The 22,822-nt window shown below is 36.6% G+C and overlaps 1 protein-coding gene across 1 annotated transcript; it reads right to left on the bottom strand.

Annotated features, from left to right (window-relative positions):
- Nucleotides 1-1,868: 1,868 nt before the first annotated feature.
- On the bottom strand, nt 1,869-22,178 carry LOC132557086 (uncharacterized). The gene is made up of 10 exons (XM_060221572.1): nt 22,136-22,178; nt 20,943-21,155; nt 19,468-19,579; nt 17,458-18,702; nt 16,055-16,624; nt 12,133-12,291; nt 11,418-11,755; nt 7,365-7,545; nt 6,875-6,955; nt 1,869-6,265 (listed from the first exon to the last, which is right to left on the bottom strand). The coding sequence occupies exons 2-10, from the start codon at nt 21,099-21,101 to the stop codon at nt 4,215-4,217; spliced, it is 4,896 nt and encodes a 1,631-aa protein (XP_060077555.1). The 5' UTR covers nt 21,102-21,155; nt 22,136-22,178; the 3' UTR covers nt 1,869-4,214.
- Between the last annotated feature and the right edge of the window lie 644 nt (nt 22,179-22,822).

The following is a 22,822-nucleotide window of genomic DNA, read 5'->3' as shown; positions in this document are numbered from 1 at the left end:
GGTATAGCTGTGAAATATTTGATTTCTGTCTTGGTGTCCCTTTAAATGTAGAATACATATAACAATGCATCAGACAACTCGTTAAGTTCCAGCCATCATCCGCCTGAGATACAAGTATACAGAAAAACACACTTTAAACTGAACTTTTAAGTATGTTACACTATAGGACTGAACAAGATTTGTTATCATTTTATCACATGTTCTGTTTAATATCTGTCAAGTTTTTTTACGACTACACCTGGCCCCTGGGATCATGAAACGGACTCATATCTAAGACTGAAATTTGGACTCAAGATTTTAGTTTTATCATGATACCCAATCTAAGTCTATTTTAAGACTTGAGTCAGAAAACTTTAAAGTTAAGTGCAAACATATGTTTGTTTCATGGTCCTAGGGCCTGACATTAATCAAGAGAGTACTGGCGAACTGCTGCTCACAGGTAAGATTGTTTTTTTTTTTTATTATTTGTTTGGGACTTTGCCGCAAGAGTTAGCAGCCAGTATCATTTTTAGACCACCTTCATTATACATACGGTGGACTTTTCAAATCACCCTAGGTCTGTGTTATATCCGTCCATTCCTTCATCTGCCTGCCTGTTCTGAAACAATTCTCGTTATTACTATTCACAGAACAAAGTAAATAATCATTCCAAAATTTCTTCCTAAAGTTTCTCTTGGATCTTAGTTGCGAGTGTTCAATTTTGAGACTAACCAGAAAATTAGAATGACTGACAGGCAGCCATATTGGATAAGAAAGTTGTTACTGACGTTTTCCAAGAAGTCATGTTGGAATCATTCCCTTCTCTTCTTAAGAATCGATCCCACAATCAAATATGCACAATCAGGAACCGAATAGCATATGCGATAGCAAGGATTGTTTAAACAAATATTTTGAGAAGTTAGAGAGTTCTCCTTGGTCCTCAGTTGTATATGATTGATTTGATTGATATTCAAGTCACCCTTCACTCTATTTATGAAATTTGAAAAAGATCAACCAAGTGCTTCTCAAAATATTAATCTACACAATCATAGCTATCGCTGTTTCTGGAAATCACTGGATAGACATTTCTCAAACTATATGTGTATGTAGATTCTAATTGTTGGTATTTTGACTGTGAGGTCAATTTGAAAGAAGAGGAGGAGGTAAAGATTCCATCTTATAAAGACATAATCAAGGTCATGCAATCAAGGTCATGCAATGGTGGTTGCCAAGATCACCTAGGATCGTTTATCTGCAGTAGGATTGCTTTGAAGTAGTCAGTGGCTACCGTAACAGCCATTGAAACACCGAAAAGAGGTACATCCATGCTGTCACAAGCGATTCCTGGTTAACCATCTTTCTCAAGAACACAACGGGACGATCCCTGATCTCAGCATTACAAGAAAGACATCCTGACCCGAGAAGGGAATGAAGACTGCGAGACATACCTCGGATCTTTACCTGATGATACAAATCTGATGTTCTATATGCTGAGCACATGGAAATCAAACGAATCAGAAAGATTTTATAAATGACTAGCGATATTCTAACACCAGAGGTATTTACAATAAGGGATAAAATGATCACCTGTACAAAGGTTCTTAGTGTGCTTGTTACTAAATATGGGCTTATTGTCACAGAAGTGGGATGATTTTTTTAGGCACTTTTTGTAATGCTAAAATCAAACACCCTGAAGATCAGAGTATAATGAACTATCAGTGTCATGAACTCCACATATCTCATTACATATCATTTCTAATGTACAGTAACATTTACAACAAGGATTTAAAACACATCATATTTTAGCATTATTTGCTTTATATCCGAGGATGATACAGGCCCTCTGGTCCTATTGTACTGTCGATGAAATTTACAATTCAACCAATATATGATGTTTTTGTTGTGTAATTTTATTCAAAGATAATTTAATTATCACAAAATAGGTACAAAATATAGTTGTATTATGATTTCAACAAATGCATCCACAACAGGTTACTTGATAGCTGGTATATGCATGTAATGATGTAAGCAGATGCAGCATAAATTTGATAAGGATCAAAGATCTTCATTGAAAACAACCTCTTTAACTACAGCACAACAATCAAGAGGCATAAGGGGCCTGCAATGCTCTCCTGGCTAATTCAGTCATTCATTCATTTAACAAAGAATTTCAAATATGACAAATAATTTCCGAAATACTTTCCAGTTGGGTTACAGCCTTGTGATCAAACAGAAATCATATTCACTATTCATAAAATTCCTTGTAAGGAAGGAGGATGTTCAAGAATGTACATTTCCCCAATTTGGTTCCATCCTTCAAGCACCTCTAGGGATGGAGATCCATTTCTAAATCCAATTTTAGCAAATTAATCCTAATCATAGTATAATTGTTTTTATGACACTGCTGAGAAATCTAAAGAACTAAAGAATTCATTTTATCACAGAGTATCAGCACAGAAGAGAGCCTCTAAGATGTATTGGGTATTCTGACTGCAAGAAAATCATATCTTTGGGATATTAGAACAGAATAAGTTTGTGTATTTTGTATCTGAAAAGGAGAAACTCACATATTGGGAGTATCTGAACTCAGAAGACACACAATTACCAGATAGTTATAGATTCTGTAAGGAATTACAGGAAACTGTGTAATATTGGAGGTAGGAGGTGTTGCATCCAAAATGAAGAAACTCACATCTTTGGGGGTATCTGACAAGTAAAATAACCCTAATGTATCATACATTTAGGAAGGAGGAGAGAGTTTTGCATATTTAGGTATTGGGTTCTTCAAAATCCAAAATGGCTGCCTGTTGGCCATTTTGTTTCACATTTAATGCGATAACAAGTAGAGGGTATTGCATATTAGTTATTAGATTCTTCTGCAGTCAAAATCCAAAATGGCTGTCTGTTGGCCATTTTGTTTCACAATCAATGTGATAACAATCTTTAGATATTAAAATCCAAAATGGCTGCCTGTTGGCCATTTTGTTTCACAATCAATGTGATAACACTCTTTAGATATCAAAATCCAAAATGGCTGCCTGTTGGCCATTTTGTTTCACATTTAATGCGATAACAAGTAGAGGGTATTGCATATTAGTTATTAGATTCTTCTGCAGTCAAAATCCAAAATGGCTGCCTGTTGGCCATTTTGTTTCACAATCAATGTGATAACAATCTTTAGATATTAAAATCCAAAATGGCTGCCTGTTGGCCATTTTGTTTCACAATCAATGTGATAACACTCTTTAGATATCAAAACCCAAAATGGCTGCCTGTTGGCCATTTTGTTTCACAATCAATGTGATAACACTCTTTAGATATCAAAATCCAAAATGGCTAAGTGTCAGTTGTTTCTCACCGATTAGAATCAAAATTGAGCAGACAAATCTATAGGGATCTTTCACTCACTTTTACATTTACACATTCACTTATCACCCAGTTACAACCAGTCTATTTGAAAATGTTCATTCATTTGTCCAAAAGCCAATAATTATTGAAATGAAGAGACAATGAATTAAGTTATTCAAAGTTTTTCATTTTTCAGTTGACTGGAAATTATTGACACTCTCTTTTGTGTGTGTATACACATTTTCCTTTTATTTTATTTCACGATTTTCAAATTTCAATTCTTAAAAATATTTTTCAAAAATACATCAATCATATCAATGTTCATTCAAGGATTTCTAATGTCTACAAAGAATTTGTGTATCTTAGTATCATGATACAAAGCAAAAGTGAAGTAGGCAACAGAAAGCACACTATCAACTACGTTATTATTGCCGTCATCTTGATCATTCCTAATTGACGCCCTCTGCCTGGAAGTTGTTTAATTTGGTGGTGATATGGTTTTCCTGGCGAGAGCTAGATCACCAGAATTACATTTCACTTGTGTTTATGAACTGGTGTCAATGTCTACATGCATAACAGATATTTTCAGAGATTTTTTATCGTTGTAGAAAAGTTCATTGGGGATTTAATTTTGTTATAAAATCCTTTGAGAATATTGCTTACTATACAGGATTATGGGGCTAAGAAAATAATTTTTAACAGACAAAACAAGCCATGGCCACTTCTAATACAATCAGAAGCCATTAACCCATATATACCACAGTTAAACAGAAAACTCATTAAATACTATTTTCCTACTTCAGGAAACCCTCATTCCTACTCTGAAGTGACCCAAGACCAAGCCCCCATCCCTGAACGTGTTGCAGATTAAATCTCCATTCTGGTTTTCAGTAATATGTACTGCTGCTGTCCAGGTATGGAGACCTGGTACTCTCACTTGGAATACTATTTCGTTTGGCTTCTGCCATCTGGGCTCTTTCAGTGAGTCCCATTTGTGTTAATGAATTCACAAGTTTTGTGTAGGCATGTCTAGTGTTAATGATCTCACACAAGTTTTCAAACTCTGGTATGAGATCCTGGAATATCCAAAGCTGATTCAGACGATTGTATACGATAAACAACTGATTGAAAACCCTTAAAGCATTACTGTCCGTGTAATCATCTTCATCTTCATCGGTAAATGGCTGTCTGTTGTTGGGGAAATACTGACGCTGACCTTGAGTGTTACCAAGTGCAAATCGTTGTCGTTTCTCACGATAACGGTCCAAATTGTACAAGAGAAATGGCAGACATTTTTGGGTGTGGTATGTGTTATAAAGATGAGCGGCCATATCCGAGCAGAAACGACAAAGTTTATGTGCCATTACCGCAGGAATGAGTGTGCCAACTAGTGTTTGGGCTACATCCTTACCCACCAGTTCCTCTAGTGCCACTGGCTGCATGTTCATGCTGAGATCAGCACAGAGGGTGGTGTGAAGCTGTTGATCAACGTTGAGATAGAACCACCATTGATTCTCCACGGGACAGCCATCGGTAGCTTGTGTGAGGAAAGCCGTAAAAGGGAGAGCATCCTCACAAGTACTTATAGCCAAACGTTCCTCGTATGCCTCCTGTAGTAGCTCCAAAGCCTGCTTGTAAGAATATGTATGGATGTTGTATTTGGCGATGTCAATAGAGATAGGGACAAGGGCTTCTAATACAGATCTCCGTGCACTGTGATGTTCATGGAAAACATTGATATCATTCGTGACCAACGTAAGGATTCTTTCTGCATTATAGATACGGTTTTTCTGACCAATCTTTAATAGATTGCTCAATGGATCATTTCTCAAGGTCATTATCTTCTGCAGGATTTGTTTGTGCTGGTCCTCATCAAAATGATCTATAAGATTGTTTGTTGACAGGAAGTAGTCAGGCACATTTCTTTCTTGAATGCAAGTAAACAGAGCATCAAGCAAATAGAACACACAAGAACCTGGACGTGTCATCCAAATGTCACACGGCAACTGTTCACAAGCATAAAAGAATATGCTTTTGAGGTGGACTGATGTAATGAGGTCATCTTCAGTGAATTCCTGACTGCACAATGCCTTGAACACAAGGAAAATGTATCGCTGATCCTGGCTCAGTGCCTCTTGTGCAAGCAATTTCTCGGCAACACCAAAACAGGCATGGAATTCAATGTCTGGATTTTTACTCTTAGGATGTGGAAAACACTCAAAATGATATCCGCCAGAAACAATGTTATCTATGATTTTTTGGGGCGGCCAATTGGCTTTTCTATGGCGTGTCTTCCATTCTTCAGCAACAGCTGGCCAAAATGGTGCCACAATGGCCATGGAAATTTTGTTGAAAAAAGACACAAGGGAAGGGTTTTGGCTAGCACTGTAGTCTTTCTCCTCTTTACTCATGTTGAATGCTTTCTTGAAGTTTGAATGATGACTAGGGAGGTAACAGGTAACAGCTCCCGCACCTGAGGAGGACATCCCCCACTGACTGGGGTAACGGGTCAATAGTCGAGCATATCCCGGGTGGACATCTTTAGTCTCTATCAATGCATCCATCTCCCCGACATCACTGTGATCGCTGGGGTATGCAATACAGGTGTTTGGCATCACCAGCCCTGTTACATCTACCCATTCAGATCCTTTGTCATACTCAGTTCTCTCCCTTTCATTGAGATAAGGAGCATATAACCCTTCTGCTGCGTCCCCAATCAAAACCATAGATGACGATACATCAATCCCATAGTGTTTCCTAATGGTATTCAACTGGCCTTCTTCCATCATCATCTCGGCGTTTGCCACCATAGAGTCGGCACTCTGGAGAGTGGTTGCATTTGGAACAAACTTCTTCATTACGTAGGATAAATGGACAACTGGTATCTCACTCCAGGGGTCAAAGTAATTCTCCTCAAACATCTCCCGTTTAGAAGGATCTGGAATGATAAAGGATAAATTTATGATGATGGGATTAACTTATTCGGATTAATTTTGGAAAACTTGTTCCTCATGTATCTTTTCCCTTTCTTTTAAAATTGGAGACGGGGTCAATGGGTACAGTTTGTACAGTGGATATTCCATTATGTGGTGGAAAAAAAATAAAACAACATCGCTACTGTGGGGGGGACATAATCCCATGAGTGTGCTCTGTGGCACTGACGTCTGAGGTTCAATTCCCAGAAGGTTTGGGGTCACCTGCCGAACCATGTGGGTTTCCCAGGGTACTCCAGTTCCCTCGTACAGGAAGACCCCTTGCATGCTTACATCCAGGCCAACAAGAGTGCTTGATATTATTTTTAAAACTTGTTTCATAATTGTTGCGACCTAAATAAAGTTTATTTACTTATTATCAAATATCAGAATTATTTCACTGTCCAGGAGCATTGTACATTATCTTCTCAAGCTTGACACTCCTATACAAGGAACCATTCTCATCTCAAAACTAAGGCTGAAGTTTCAGATTTGTTTTTGCAAAATCAATATGCAGTTTGTTGTCTAGAAAAGTCCACATAACATACTGAAAATTGACATTGTAAACACCTTACCATCAAAGTTTGGTAGATTTGGTGAAGTCTGAAAGACATCCAACGATCTGAAGTTTTCATCATCGCTCTCAATATCATCGTCTGCAACAGAAAGACACATGTATGTCTATGAGTGATCTCCCTTTATCAAAATACACAAAATATTGTATAATGTATTTACCTCATATATGGCATGGTTTGTGAGATTTGTGATCCTCCAAAGAGATTTTGGCCTCCATAAAGATACGGCTGCATGAGGCAGTTATTTTAAGCAATATCTTGAATTAATTTCTATATACTTGAGTTATCTTTGAAAAAAATATTTCCTTGCTAATGACTGAAATCGATTTCATATCCACAGTTTATGCAAACCTGAGTCCCATTTACCCGAGGATGCTTCAGACCAAATTTGGATAAAATCCTGTCATTCATACTGAAAAAAAGGACTCGTGTGATGGATGTTTGGACATATCATCAATAAATGAGAGACAGCCTTCAACATCACACTTACCATTATGCAGTTGCTTGGCTAGATCTGATGGTCGGAGACTAACATAGTGGAACTCTCCTACATGACCCAGAAACAGGCAGTCAGACTTGTCCGTTTTGTCAGCAGGGGTCTGCTTATGTTCAATAACTGTCCAGTCTCGCTCTGTATCATGATGAATGACCTGTATATTTCTTTTCGTCACCTGAAAATTAATTTGATGACTATATTGAAGTCAGCACAATCAAAACCTGAAGACAGGAATCTGAACTTGAATGTTAAAACAAAACAGCTTTATCAAAAATCAGAAAACACAGGCCCTGGTATCTCGTGAACAATGTACACATTTACCCCACAATCACCAATCAATATATACTGAAAATCCATTGGTTGAATTTGAGACATATTGATTCATTGAACAATAATGAAAAGCAATTTCAACCAATCACGCTCCTTCTTTACTTTGTCAACTGATTTCCTAAAAGAGAGGTTTATATTTTACAATAGTATTCACTACTCTCATGTAAATTAGCTACCTGTTAGGTTAATCAGACAATCATAAAGTATAAAGTTTTAACCAATCAGATCTAGAGTTTAATGTTGTATCACCATAGTAACCAATAAGTATATTCTACATATGACTAAAGTAAGAGGCATGATTAGGTAAACCAATGAAATCAAATAGCTCAAGAATGAAAGGAATTTTGCTGAACACCTGTGTATAGTGACAGGTTACCACAGCAACCAAAATTCCACGGCAACTGATTTTCTGCAAGATGTCTCCATTGAATTAGCTATAATCTCAAAACACTACTAAAAATCTTCATATAATTAAGACATTTTTCTAAACAATTTCAACCAATCAAAATCACCCCTGTGTGTTATTTATGAAAATTGTCTTCAAGTTGGTAATATCAATATAACACAACCAGTAGAAGTATTCGTTTGTAGTCTTCTTAAGGTTATAATTTGTGTAACAAAGGTATAAATAGATTGTAGAAAAAAAGTTACCGACACACAAGATAACCACAATATACTGGTATTGTAGTAAATTAGGCTATAATGCTTTGTTTAACACTCAGTCATAGATGTGCAAGGGTCTGTACCTCATTTGTCCCTGTTTAGTACCAGCCCACTGTTAATGAGTAGAATCAGACTGTCACAAAGCTAAAATTGACCACAGAACATTAGTTTCATTTTAATCTGTTTACCATCTTGTCACAAAACTTTTGACCTTAATATACGTAGGATTATAGTACAGCTGAAAAAAGTTGGTTCTCACCATCTCATACACTATGTAGGCCAGTGCTAGTTTGATTCACACTAGTCATTTGTCTGATGAAGGTGACCGTGTAGTCATCAAAACGTCAAACTTTAATCTGTTACTGGTTGTGTTATAAGAACTTTCATTCTATTCCGGTATGTTGTTGTGGTAAGTGATCAGAAAATATTTTCGATACATTAAGACACAATTTCTTAATGACTTTCTAAATTTGAATGAAAATCAGTTGACATTTACAAAGTTACAGTCATTTCTCACAAAACCCATGTTAAGTGACTTGTTACCATAACATCCACACTGGTAACCATAACAACCAAACAGTTTCAGATGAGAATGATGCTTTACACATATCTAAACTTTAGTGACTAGGATTTGGGTAAACCTTAAAGTGTTATTAATTTTACAACTAGACCAATGTCGAGGAAGGGCCCCGCATAATACCTACCCCTTATGATTGAGTTTCTTAATATTAAGAAATGTATGGACAGGTGTCAAGTATTGAAAGCAACTTCATCAAAATCCAATGAAAATGGACAGATATATGGATCGACGGACAGGGAAACGGACGGACAGACAGACGGACAGGGTGAACATTGAACTCGAATGAGGGGCTTATGTACCAAGTATCACAAAGCAAGTTTTAAAGAAATCCCAAATCATTCCTTCAGAAGATATTCTCTGTAAAACATTCAGCCAATCAGATTGCAGCAGCCTCATTAAATATGCGCGGAATTTGGCGAACATCGAACTTGAGCAAGGGACTTATGTACCAAGTATCATAAGCAAGTTTCATCGAAATCTCATCATTCCTTCTCAAGATATCGTGCGGAAAGCGAAACGGACAGACAGACAGACAGACAGACGGACAGATGGACAAGGTGATTACTATAGGGCACCCGCATCGCAATGCGGGGCCCTAACTAAACACAAAATTGATAGGCTAGCCTATGGCTTGGGTGGTCATCAGAATATTATTCCTTCATAATCGTGAACACCTAATACACGGAGAAGGCCTAGTCGTGAATGGGTCACGGGAATTTTCGTCCTGCGAATTTTCGTACTACTATTATATGATATAGAATAGAATTATTAGAATTTATAGAATAGGTTATGTGTGTATGTTGTGTGTATAAAGTGTATCTGGTTTTTAGACCTTCCAGCAGACGATGTTGTTTACTTATTAATTTTGCGATCGTAAAATAACAATAAGATCACCAGTCTTGATTTGTAAACACAGTTTACAGTGTAGATATGTCATCTAAACTCATAATCACAACTGTACCAGGCTAGGTAATTAGCACCTCTGTGGCTTGAAAAAACAAAAGTGACACCTGTGAGGCAACATGCCTGTCGGCTAACAACTAACATGTACCAGTACTTGGGTAAAAACCAGTCAAATAATTGTATAAACTTCTAAAATATCAAATTTTTATTATCAACACAGCGGAGGGTGTTATAATTGGTTGTTGACACCCTATCTATATATATCCATAGTGCTATGAAAATTCCCCTCGGACGAAAATTCTTCGGTACGAAAATTCCCGATACCTCGTGAATGTATGCATAGTCTTGCACAAACGCGATTTCCCGACGTCAGAAATTGTTGATCATACTTAAAGATAGTCAAATTAGTCCAAAACCACACCCAATTTTATTTTGTTTCTTTGAAACGACGATTCACTGTTCGACTACTTTCACGACTACTGGTGAGACCCAGTGAAGTACGTGCCAATCTATGTTGCCCAAGCGATCGTCACTTTCCGAAGAGTTATTTTCCTCCTCACTGGATACATCATCTTGTAATTCCGGTTCAAATCGGTAGGGCTGGATTCGTCTTCAGAAATATCATCCACACCATAATCAGACTCCTCAAAACAAATGCTCAAATCGCTCTCAGTTGCGGTGTCATTGTCACTGTCAGTCATGTTGACTGCCATTTCTGTTGAACTTATGACGTCACGAGTAGAAGCGTCTCGATTCCGCGGAAATGACGATTATGCTGATTAGGTCTGAGCGGACAGGTGAAAATCAACAACTTTGAGCTTTACTAACTCGACACTGGGGCGACAGAATTTGACGGGGTTTTCGTTATTATTTTTTTTACGGCATTCTTAACATTACATCTAAATATAAAATTACACTCAGGGTACACTTTAAGGATCTGCCCAGCAATTTAAAATTTATCGGATGGTAATTGCTATAACATCAGAACAGTATTACCTAAAACACAAATGTTACCTGTGACACCAATGTTACCTGTGACAAAAATGTTACCTAAAACACAATTGTTACCTGTGACACCAATGTTACCTGTGACACAAATGTTACCTCTGACACAAATTTTACCTCTGACACAAATATTACTTTTGATACAAATGTACCTGTGACACAAATGTTACCTTTGACACATATGCTACCTATAACACAAATGCTACCTATAACACAAATGTTACCTGTATCACAAATGTTGCCTCTGACACAAATATTACTTTTGACACAAATGTAACCTTTGACACAATTGTTACCTGTGACACAAACATTACCTGTGACACAAATGTTACCTGTGACACAAATGTTACCTGTGATACAAATGTTACTTTAGACACAAATGTAACCTTTGACACAAATGTAACCTGCGACAAAAATGTTACCTCTGACACAAGTGTTACCTATAACACAATTGTTTCCTGTGACACAAACGGTACATGCGTTGTAAATGGTACCTGTGACACAAATGTTACCTGTGACACTAACATTACATGCGTTACAATTGTTACATATAACACAATTGTTACCTGTGATATCGCCTGGAGTACCATATGATCACCCCACTCTCCATCCTGACTCATCCTTGTGAGATATTCATCCCAAGTTTCCCCATCTAAAAATAGTGCATAGGGGGTACCATCCTCACTTTTAGGGTTTTCTCGTAGGTAGTTAAGGCACTCAAATCTTAGAGATCTTGGACTAAAGGAGAAATCTTTTTTTAGCTCTAGCTGATCCACAATGGCAGCAAACATGCAATTTCCATCAGGAATCACATTACGAATTTCGAATCCTTCATTTCCTGCCGTGAGGATCATTTCTCTCAGGAACTTCATAAAGCTTCCTTCGCAGTCCCTCCTACCACACCCTGTAGGTAAAAATAATCAGGTGATAATCAGTAGGGAAACATCAACATTGGTTGGGATATATTTGAACATCATTATAAATTGCTGTTAAAGTCGACAATATTTGTTTTTACATTGGCTAAAATTTTTGCACTTTTACCACAAGCTTGAATCAAAAAGTTATTTTTTTTAAAGAAAAATATTGAAACAAATTGCAGTATTCTCTCTCTCTTTTTTTTGTGATTTAATTAAATCCTAGAAAATAACAAAATAAAATACCCCTCAAAAATTTAACAGCAGTTTAATTTATTCACATACTAATTACTTTCTTGATAAAAGATAAATTGATCGGTATGTGGTCAAAATATCATCATATTAAAAAGATTTATAGAACAACTACCTGAGCAAGCATGAGCAAAATCTTTTCTATTCTGCTTTCCAGATCGCTTTTGTGAAACCCCAGAAGACTTAGTTCCTCTCCCTGTCTTACCACCAGCATCTGATAATTCTGCAGAATTAAATGCCCTGTCTTCATGCACAGGTATGACAGATTCATCAACTTAAAAAAGAAACAAAAAAAAAACTTAATTCTATTAACAATACCTCATTTTATGTTAATCTATCAATATATCTGATGATAAAATTTACCAAATATTCATTTTTCTTATTTGCGAAACATTATATCATCCTTTACTAATCCCAGTGTCAACACAATTTACCGCTATGGATGAGGTCAGGATATTACAGTACAATGAAAAATTTGAAGTATGTGTTGGTCTAGCAACAGAATATTAATGGGCTGGCTTATTATCAGCCATGGGCTTATTACAGGATAAATATTGATCAGGGGTATATAACTTTGATATTGTCACAATAGCGAATCATCTTATCACTCATGCAGTAGATATAATTTCCTACGTCTCTTCATCAGCCCGTCTTTGGTGCTAACCTAATAAAGTAAGCCTCCTTTAATGATATCACTGTACAAATACAATGTCATGGCTACATTTCAGAGCATTGTCTTCAGGTTATTAATGACAATAGAATAAAGTTCTTAGAACACAACCAGTAGAAGATTATAGTGTGACGTTTCTATGACTACACGGTCACCTTCATCTTATAACACAACCCGTAGAAGATTAGGGTGTGATGTTTCAATGACTACATGGTCACCTTCATCTTATAACACAACCAGTAGAAGATTAGGGTGTGATGTTTCTATGACTACACGGTAACCTTCATCTTATAACACAACCAGTAGAAGATTAGGGTGTGATGTTTCTATGACTACACGGTAACCTTCATCTTATAACACAACCAGTAGAAGATTAGGGTGTGATGTTTCAATGACTACATGGTCACCTTCATCTTATAACACAACCAGTAGAAGATTAGGGTGTGATGTTTCTATGACTACATGGTCACCTTCATCTTATAACACAACCAGTAGAAGATTAGAGTGTGATGTTTCTATGACTACACGGTAACCTTCATCTTATAACACAACCCGTAGAAGATTATAGTGTGACGTTTCTATGACTACACGGTCACCTTCATCTTATAACACAACCCGTAGAAGATTAGGGTGTGATGTTTCAATGACTATATGGTCACCTTCATCTTATAACACAACCCGTAGAAGATTAGGGTGTGATGTTTCAATGACTATATGGTCACCTTCATCTTATAACACAACCAGTAGAAGATTAGGGTGTGATCTTTCTATGACTACACGGTAACCTTCATCTTATAACACAACCAGTAGAAGATTATAGTGTGACGTTTCTATGACTACACGGTCACCTTCATCTTATAACACAACCCGTAGAAGATTAGGGTGTGATGTTTCAATGACTATATGGTCACCTTCATCTTATAACACAACCCGGTTAGGGTGTGATGTTTACTATATGGTCACCTTCATCTTATAACACAACCAGTAGAAGATTAGGGTGTGATGTTTCTATGACTACACGGTAACCTTCATCTTATAACACAACCAGTAGAAGATTATAGTGTGACGTTTCTATGACTACACGGTCACCTTCATCTTATAACACAACCCGTAGAAGATTAGGGTGTGATGTTTCAATGACTATATGGTCACCTTCATCTTATAACACAACCCGTAGAAGATTAGGGTGTGATGTTTCAATGACTATATGGTCACCTTCATCTTATAACACAACCAGTAGAAGATTAGGGTGTGATGTTTCTATGACTACACGGTAACCTTCATCTTATTACACAACCAGTAGAAGATTATAGTGTGACGTTTCTATGACTACACGGTCACCTTCATATTATAACACAACCCGTAGAAGATTAGGGTGTGATGTTTCTATGACTACACGGTCACCTTCATATTATAACACAACCAGTAGAAGATTAGAGTGTGACGTTTCAATGACTACACGGTCACCTTCATCTTATAACACAACCCGTAGAAGATTATAGTGTGATGTTTCAATGATTACACGGTCACCTTCATCTTATAACACAACCCGTAGAAGATTATAGTGTGATGTTTCAATGATTACACGGTCACCTTCATCTTATAACTCAACCAGTAGAAGATTATAGTGTGACGTTTCTATGACTACACGGTCACCTTCATATTATAACACAACCCGTAGAAGATTAGGGTGTGATGTTTCTTACACGGTCACCTTCATATTATAACACAACAAGTATAAGATTAGAGTGTGACGTTTCAATGACTACACGGTCACCTTCATCTTATAACACAACCCGTAGAAGATTATAGTGTGATGTTTCAATGATTACACGGTCACCTTCATCTTATAACACAACCCGTAGAAGATTATAGTGTGATGTTTCAATGATTACACGGTCACCTTCATCATATAACACAACCAGTAGAAGATTATAGTGTGACGTTTCAATGAATACACGGTCACCTTCATCTTATAACACAACCAGTAGAAGATTAGGGTGTGATGTTTCAATGACTACATGGTCACATTCATCTTATAACACAACCAGTAGAAGATTAGGGTGTGATGTTTCAATGACTACATGGTCACCTTCATCTTATAACACAACCAGTAGAAGATTAGGGTGTGATGTTTAAATGACTACACGGTCACCTTCATCTTATAACACAACCAGTAGAAGATTATAGTGTGACGTTTCAATGAATACACGGTCACCTTCATCTTATAACACAACCAGTAGAAGATTAGGGTGTGATGTTTAAATGACTACATGGTCACCTTCATCTTATAACACAACCAGTAGAAGATTAGGGTGTGATGTTTAAATGACTACATGGTCACCTTCATCTTATAACACAACCAGTAGAAGATTAGGGTGTGATGTTTAAATGACTACATGGTCACCTTCATCTTATAACACAACCAGTAGAAGATTAGGGTGTGATGTTTCTATGACTACATGGTCACCTTCATCTTATAACACAACCAGTAGAAGATTAGGGTGTGATGTTTCTATGACTACATGGTCACCTTCATCCTATAACACAACCAGTAGAAAATTAGAGTATGACGTTTCCATGACTACAGGGTCACCTACATCTTATAACACAACCCGTAGAAGATTAGGGTGTGATGTTTCTATGACTACATGGTGACCTACATCTTATAACACAACCAGTAGAAGATTAGGGTGTGATGTTTCTATGACTACATGGTGACCTACATCTTATAACACAACCAGTAGAAGATTAGGGTGTGATGTTTCAATGACTACATGGTGACCTACATCTTATAACACAACCAGTAGAAGATTAGGGTGTGATGTTTCAATGACTACATGGTGACCTACATCTTATAACACAACCAGTAGAAGATTAGGGTGTGATGTTTCTATGACTACATGGTCACCTTCATCTTATAACACAACCAGTAGAAGATTAGGGTGTGATGTTTCTATGACTACATGGTGACCTACATCAGACAAAGGACCAGCATGAAGGAGAGAGAGTTTAAGAGAATTTCCCTGATTTGAATTTACCCCTCCTGTGGTTTGGGGACAGAAGGATTTTAAAGAATTCATTCTATTTCCCCTATTTAGCCTTTCTCCACATGCCCCTGGGGGCCTGAAACCAACCATTCATACAAGTCCCATTCATTCAAGGATACTTCTGATAAAAGGCTGTACAGAATCCAAACATCCCTGCTGCAAGACCTTAAGGCCATAATAGTGGACTTAAAGCCTATAAGATAATCAACAGATTCACTTAAGAATGCTTCAGACCAAATTTAGACAAAACCAATCATTCCTACTGAAGAAGGACTTCCTTACCACCCCGCCCCAGTGTATCTAGTGTTTTATCTTACCATTAAAATTCTGGGATCCAGAATTCTGGAAAGTGTTTGTTCTTCCTGTCTGACCATTAAAGTTACTTCCATAGCGTCTAACAGGGTTAGATTCAGGATGAGAAATGCCAGGATTCTTTTCCCGCGAAGGGTTAGTAAAATGTTCATATGATCCTAATCCGGAAAAATCTCCACTGGAAAAGTCATTTGGTATTCCTGCTGAAAAGTTGTCTAGAATTGCCATGTTAGAATCGTCAGGTTCCCGATTTGAGAGTGAATGTGGTATGCTTTCCTTCACATCATGAGGCTTGGTATCGCTTGAACGCACTGTTGAATCACCACTTGAATTTTCCTCAGAACCAAAAGCTGTATCTCCTTCCCCAACAATCAGAATGTCACGATAGCGGATCTGTTGAGTGAAACGAGTAGTGCCATGTCCCTCTTGCTGCTGAGTCACCTGTCCAGGTTCTGCTATTCTAACAACGGCCATTCGCATTCCTGACCTGTGTGCAGATTGAGTCTTCTGCAACTGTTTGAGACCCATTAACCCTCCTAACACTGAATCTAAAAGATGCTTCTGTTCATTGTATTCTGAAACATCAATGAAAGTAAAATTCATGCCTATCTTTCATTTTTAAAAAAAAACCAATTTGCATAGATGTGACAAAATACATGAGAAAATTACAAAACACAATTTTTTTTCTATCTGCCTTTCCAAGTTATCAGTGAAACTGAATGCTGAAACATTTAACCGAGGGCAATAACTCTGTAATTAAGGGGTTGTGGGCTCTGATTTGGGTACACTGCACATGGTCTTAGCATGACCAGTGTATACAGTACGTTTCATGTAGCTTACTTAACTGTTTGAAAAGTTATGCTCTGGACACTTAAGGACAGATGGAAAGAAAGATGGCCTAACAAAGTGACAAATGTATGCTCCAGTGAAATATTCATTTATTATACATGTGACATTGTTCATAGACATTTGACATATTTTTTATTAATCATGTAATATTGTTTAATAGACATGTGACATTGTTTAATAGTCATGTGACATTGTTTATTAGTCATGTGACATTGTTTATTTGTCATGTGACTTTGTTTATTAGTCATGTGACATTGTTTATTTGACATGTGACATTGTTTATTTGTCTTGTGACATTGTTTATTTGACATGTGACATTGTTTAATAGTCATGTGACATTGTTTATTTGTCATGTGACATTGTTTATTAGTTGTATGCCATATTGTTTATTATATTGTTTTTAGATGTATTACATTGTTTTAGTTGAATAACATACTGTTTATTTAGCTGTATAACATATTATCCATTATTTGTGTGACATGCTGTTTTTAGTCATATGACATAGTTTTTTATAGTCATATGACATAATGTTTTAGTATCCTGTATTGTTATTACTAACCTTTCAATCCTAGATTATCATACTCCACTTCCTCTAAATCATCATCAATGTCATTTTCATCCACGAAATTCATCAAGGTCTGATTAGAACTGCCCTCTGCTGATGATAAATTTGACAAGGCAGTTGATGACCTTGATGTTGCGATATTCGTTTGATTCTTTTTAAGATCTGTTTTTTCTGATTTGTCAGAGCTGCTGGTCATTTCCCTCTTCTTTAATATTTCAGTCTCCTCGTCAACATTATGTACACAAGAATCTTCTAAAAGTTTGTTTTCTTTCTGATATGTGACTGATCTACCCAATATCTCTTTCCTTTCTGAGACTCCGTTATCTAGTGTAGATACAGTTTCCTCAGGGTTGACATCTGTAGTTTTGTCAGTCAAGTTAAGATTAACATACTCCAGATTTCCTTGAGTGGATGTTTCAGTCAGTGTTGATATTTTTGCTTGCTTACCTATATTTGGTTGTTGCTGACTGTTTCTTGGCACTATTAGTTTTTCAGATCTATTTACTGTCGCTAGACTATCACCTTGATCTGCGGTACTGAGCTTGTCACCTTGATCTGCGGTACTGAGCTTGTCACCTTGATCTGCGGTACTGAGCTTGTCACCTTGATCTGCGGTACTGAGCTTGTCACCTTGATCTGCGGTACTGAGCTTGTCACCTTGATCTGCGGTACTGAGCTTGTCACCTTGATCTGTGGTACTGAGCTTGTCACCTTGATCTGTGGTACTGAGCTTGTCACCTTGTCCTTTACTGCTGAGCTTGTCACCTTGACCTGTGGTGATGAGTGTGTCACCTTGACCTGTGGTGCTGAGCTTGTCATCTTCACTTGAGGTCATTGTTTCTTTCTTGTTATCATGACCTCTATCTGCTATGGTCTGTATTTTCACAGAATGACTCATGTCCATTGTTGTGGCATGTGAATCCATGTGACCATTATTGTGTGATGTCCTTAATTTCTGCCCTTGACCACTGTCGAAAGTCTCTCCATTCTGACCTCTGATACCTTTTTCTTGACTTTCTGTTTCTAAAGAATCTACAGCTGTCTTATCCAACCTTTTTGAATCTAACAACTTTGCACCTGTCACCTTTGACATATTATTTGCATATACAGCATCAGTTAGGCCATCTGTACTTTTTGAGTCAACGACTTCCTGTATTAATACTGGTGAGTTAACTTCACTGTGATTTTCATATGAAATGATACCTTCATCGTCTATTGGAGTGGTATTTTCCTCAACACCTACAAACAAAAGTCAACATAGAAAGCTAAATTGTAATATCTAAACAATTAAATAGCATATTCACAATGTATAGCCTATTTAAATGACACTGGGTATGTTAGCAAATGCCTCATACTTTCTTTTAAAGATAATATACATACAGCAGATTGAAGTTCTCACAGGAGAGTGGTATCCCTTGGGTACCACAGGGAAGAGTTGTCTCGCCTTGAATCATATTTGCATACAAACTTATCACAAGGGAGATTTTCTCCTTTATATGTTATTATGCATTATTGTCAGTATATGCTCTGGAGGAGATGTATCCCTTGATCTTTTTCTACTCATAAACTGATAAAGGGAAGATTTGTCTCCCCTGACATGTTTTTAAAAATTACTGACACTCTATGCACAGACTGAGTTGTCTTCCCTTGAAATATAATGGCCAATAAACTTATCACAGGAAAGATTTTTCTCCCTTGATATATCATCATACATTACTGACACTCTATGGACTTAGAGAGCTCTATCCCTTGAGCTTTATTTACTGACAAACTTATCAAAGGGACAATTTGTCTCCCCTGATATGTTGTCATACATTACTGACATGCTACACACAAGGAAAAGTATGCTTCCTTTAAAGCTGTAACCAAAACCATAATGAGAAACAAATCTCATTCATACAGTTGTCTCCCCCTACTTTACAGCATGAAACTCACTTTTAAATACTGTATAATAATTTACAATGTGACAGTTGTCTCCCCTTTGGTTGGTAACCAAATACTTACTCATACTAAATAATAGTTTACACAGTGGACAGTTATCTCCCCTTGACTTTTTGGTATCGTTCCCCATAAAGAGCAGCTTTTCTTGCATCTCTGCACAGGAAACACACAACACCTAAAACAAGATAAATAACAACATGAGAAAATCAGACAACTTCTTTTCCTTTGTAAATGTACTTTATCATTTAACAACAATTATGAAACAGACTATACCGACATTATATCAGTCAATCCTGTTGGCCCAGATGGATGCCTGATGGAATAGATTTTAATGTCAAAGCAAATCAGACAAATTAGGAATCAAACCTCAGTATTCTAATTTTCTATATTAAATGTTATCTATCATCCTGTTCTCCTGTGTAACAAGGACTTCTCAAAATGTACCCTCAACCCATTTACACTGATAGAAAAGATGCCAGCAACAAACGTTCAGGATATCGTCAGTGAATATGAAACCGATTTAGCCAATTTCATCACTTTTAAACCCCCTATTAGTTTCAACCCCCACCCCCATGATTTTAAATCATCATTGGCTGACACTACCAAAAGTTTTAAATATGCTCATTAGTTTGTGAGGGGATGTTTCTCTGTATATCACTTTTCATGTATCAGATCACCTGACGTTATGAAGACTACAATTAGCAGAAAACTAAGTTTTAAATTCATAATGAATCACTGTGGTAGTGTCCCCAACTCACCTTATTTTGTTCATACCACCTGCTTAAATTGGGGAAAATAAATTTCTTTTCTTTTGATCCATATTTTATTTTAAACTTTCACAATCAATTGTTGGATCTGATACAGTCAAAAAATTGTTCAAACTAAAGTAATAGATCTATGTTAGAATTCATTATTCCTCATAAAGTATTATCCTTGATGACCCGTTTAAAACACCCTGACCTCGAAAGTAAAGGGTTACGACTAGAAACTTGATAATTTAAGGTTAACAACACTGCTATGGTACATAACGATATCCATATAATGGATATGTCCAACCACATGAGTTTTCCCTGGGTACTCTGGTTCCCTCCCAGTTAGATCCCTTCCACACTTCCATCTGGGTTAACAAGAGTATCAAAATAAAATAAGGTGGAAAAACTTGTTTCATAAATGTTGTGAAATAAAATAAAATTTGAATATCAATCTTCCTCTTTATAGTTCGGTTGGTTTTTCTGTATGAAGTGTGATTGTATTATAATTTATAGATGTCTGAGGATGGGATTGAAGTATGGTGAAGGGATGCACCTCCCTTAGAATTTTGGTTTTGAGAAAATCCCAGATCACCCAATAACTAATACTAATTTCTTGTTTTTAAAATCAGATTTTTAAAATTTTCTTTTCAAGTTTTTGTTCTCATAGATCTTGCAAATAGTATTTAGTGGTGAGTGTAATATGATGCTGATGATAAAGATCACTAATGGTTTTAAATTACTGAGAATCTTCCTGACTCGGCTTCATCAAATGTTTTACATATTTACCTTGTTACACACACTACAGGAGTGTTGATCCTGTTCCACAAGGTTTGCTGCACCACAAACTTTACATGTGTCCATGCTGGTCTTTGGAGTAAGGTACAGCTGTTTAGTAGTGAAGACAGTCTCCGGTAAATCAGTTGCTATTGACCTCTGTGACCCCATCAACCTCTGACCCTAGTAGGGCCAGGAAATAGAAATATTCAAACAACCATATTTCTGTAAAGAAAGAAATGCAAAAATAATATCTATTCATTATCAGGCTGTGGCTATGTCCTTATCTTTACAATAATCTTAACTTTCAACTTTTATTTTGATTCTATCACCTCCAGGATAACAATGCATTTATTAGTCAGCAAAGTTTCCATTTTGCTTTGTGATGATTTAATAGAATTAGCAAGATGTTTTGATGTTTAAAATTGACAAACAATCAACAATATTGCTGCCAAAGTCATAAGTGTTTAAAATGTTCTCATCAAAATAGCTGATTTCAGTTTCCATGATACAAAAATTGTTTGCTCATGTTGTACTAGAAGTTATACTTAGTGAAGAGATCAGCCTCATAACTGACTGAAGGTATGGAGTAACTGTCTGGCAGACATGTGTATATACTTTGTATATAAATTTTATCGGGACTTTCACATTTGCTATTGATAACAACTACATGTATACTGAGATGTTGTTATTTATTGCTAGATGTACAAGGGTATAATTGTAGTAATTCTCTTTCAGAGTATCATGGTGGGGACAAGTAATCAATTTCTGTTGGGGAAATCATCCGAAGTTGTGCATTTGTAAAAATAAAACAAAAAACATGTATTGTTTACTGTAAGACCCTGCCGTATTTTATTCCCGTTAGAATGGTAACATTACATATCTTAACTGCAACTGATTCATATCATTTGTAAAGGAAAACAACAGTAATGTTAACTTAAATATTCCAAAGTGAAACCGAAAGTAGGTAGTTGTTCAACATCCTCGTCTTATTTCAATAAATAGAAACACTATCAATGGGAAGAATTCAGTCTCAGTTAAACGGAAATATGCTATTTGAATTGTGACAACACATGGACAACCTTAACCCTTAGTCTGAGGTCCGACATATATATCCTGTACACATTTTCCTCAGTTTGCGGAATGTATTTATTTTTGTAATCAAACTTAAAGTAACTCGACCGGTCAAGTCAAATCATACTTACATTACATGTGAGTCATTTTGATGCTGATATGACAAAACACCAACATGACCCTCCATGATTGTCGTCCACTTGTTATACGGCCGTAGGCAAAAACTCAGAGAATACTATGACAAACATTTTTACCAGTCATGAAGAAATTTCCTTGTTGGAAAACCTAACTAGGGGACATAACTCTTACCTTCTGTTCACTTCGGGGACGTCTCAAAACCAAATTTATGTGTTGATCAATGTTTTGGTTTCGGAATGTATTTTATTTCAATAGATTAAATTGTGAATCATTACATATGTATGATAGATCAATATTTTTTTTTACCTCATTTTTTTCTGTGAATGACAAGTCAAAATTCAAGTAGGCATACAAGGAATAGATAAAACACTTGCACATTAAGACATTTTTATCTCAGTATTTTGCACTTCATGCAAGACGTACATTGTATCTCATCTATATTGAACATTTTTAACCATTACTATGGTGATCTGATCCTATTTTGTCGTTCTGTATACAGTTACTATGGTGATTTGATCCTATTCTGTCGTTCTGTATACAGTTGCTATGGTGATCTGATCCTATTCAGTTGTTCTGTATACAGTTGCTATGGTGATCTGATCCTATTCTGTCGTTCTGTATACAGTTGCTATGGTGATTTGATCCTATTCTGTCTTCTGTATACAGTTGCTATGGTGGTT

This window comes from Ylistrum balloti, unplaced genomic scaffold, assembly GCF_031769215.1.
Source record: "Ylistrum balloti isolate Yb309-2 unplaced genomic scaffold, AGI_CSIRO_Ybal_v1 Utg370622, whole genome shotgun sequence".
Classification (NCBI taxonomy): domain Eukaryota; kingdom Metazoa; phylum Mollusca; class Bivalvia; order Pectinida; family Pectinidae; genus Ylistrum; species Ylistrum balloti.
Note: the sequence above shows the minus strand (reverse complement) of the source record. Positions and strands in the feature narration are given on the sequence as shown.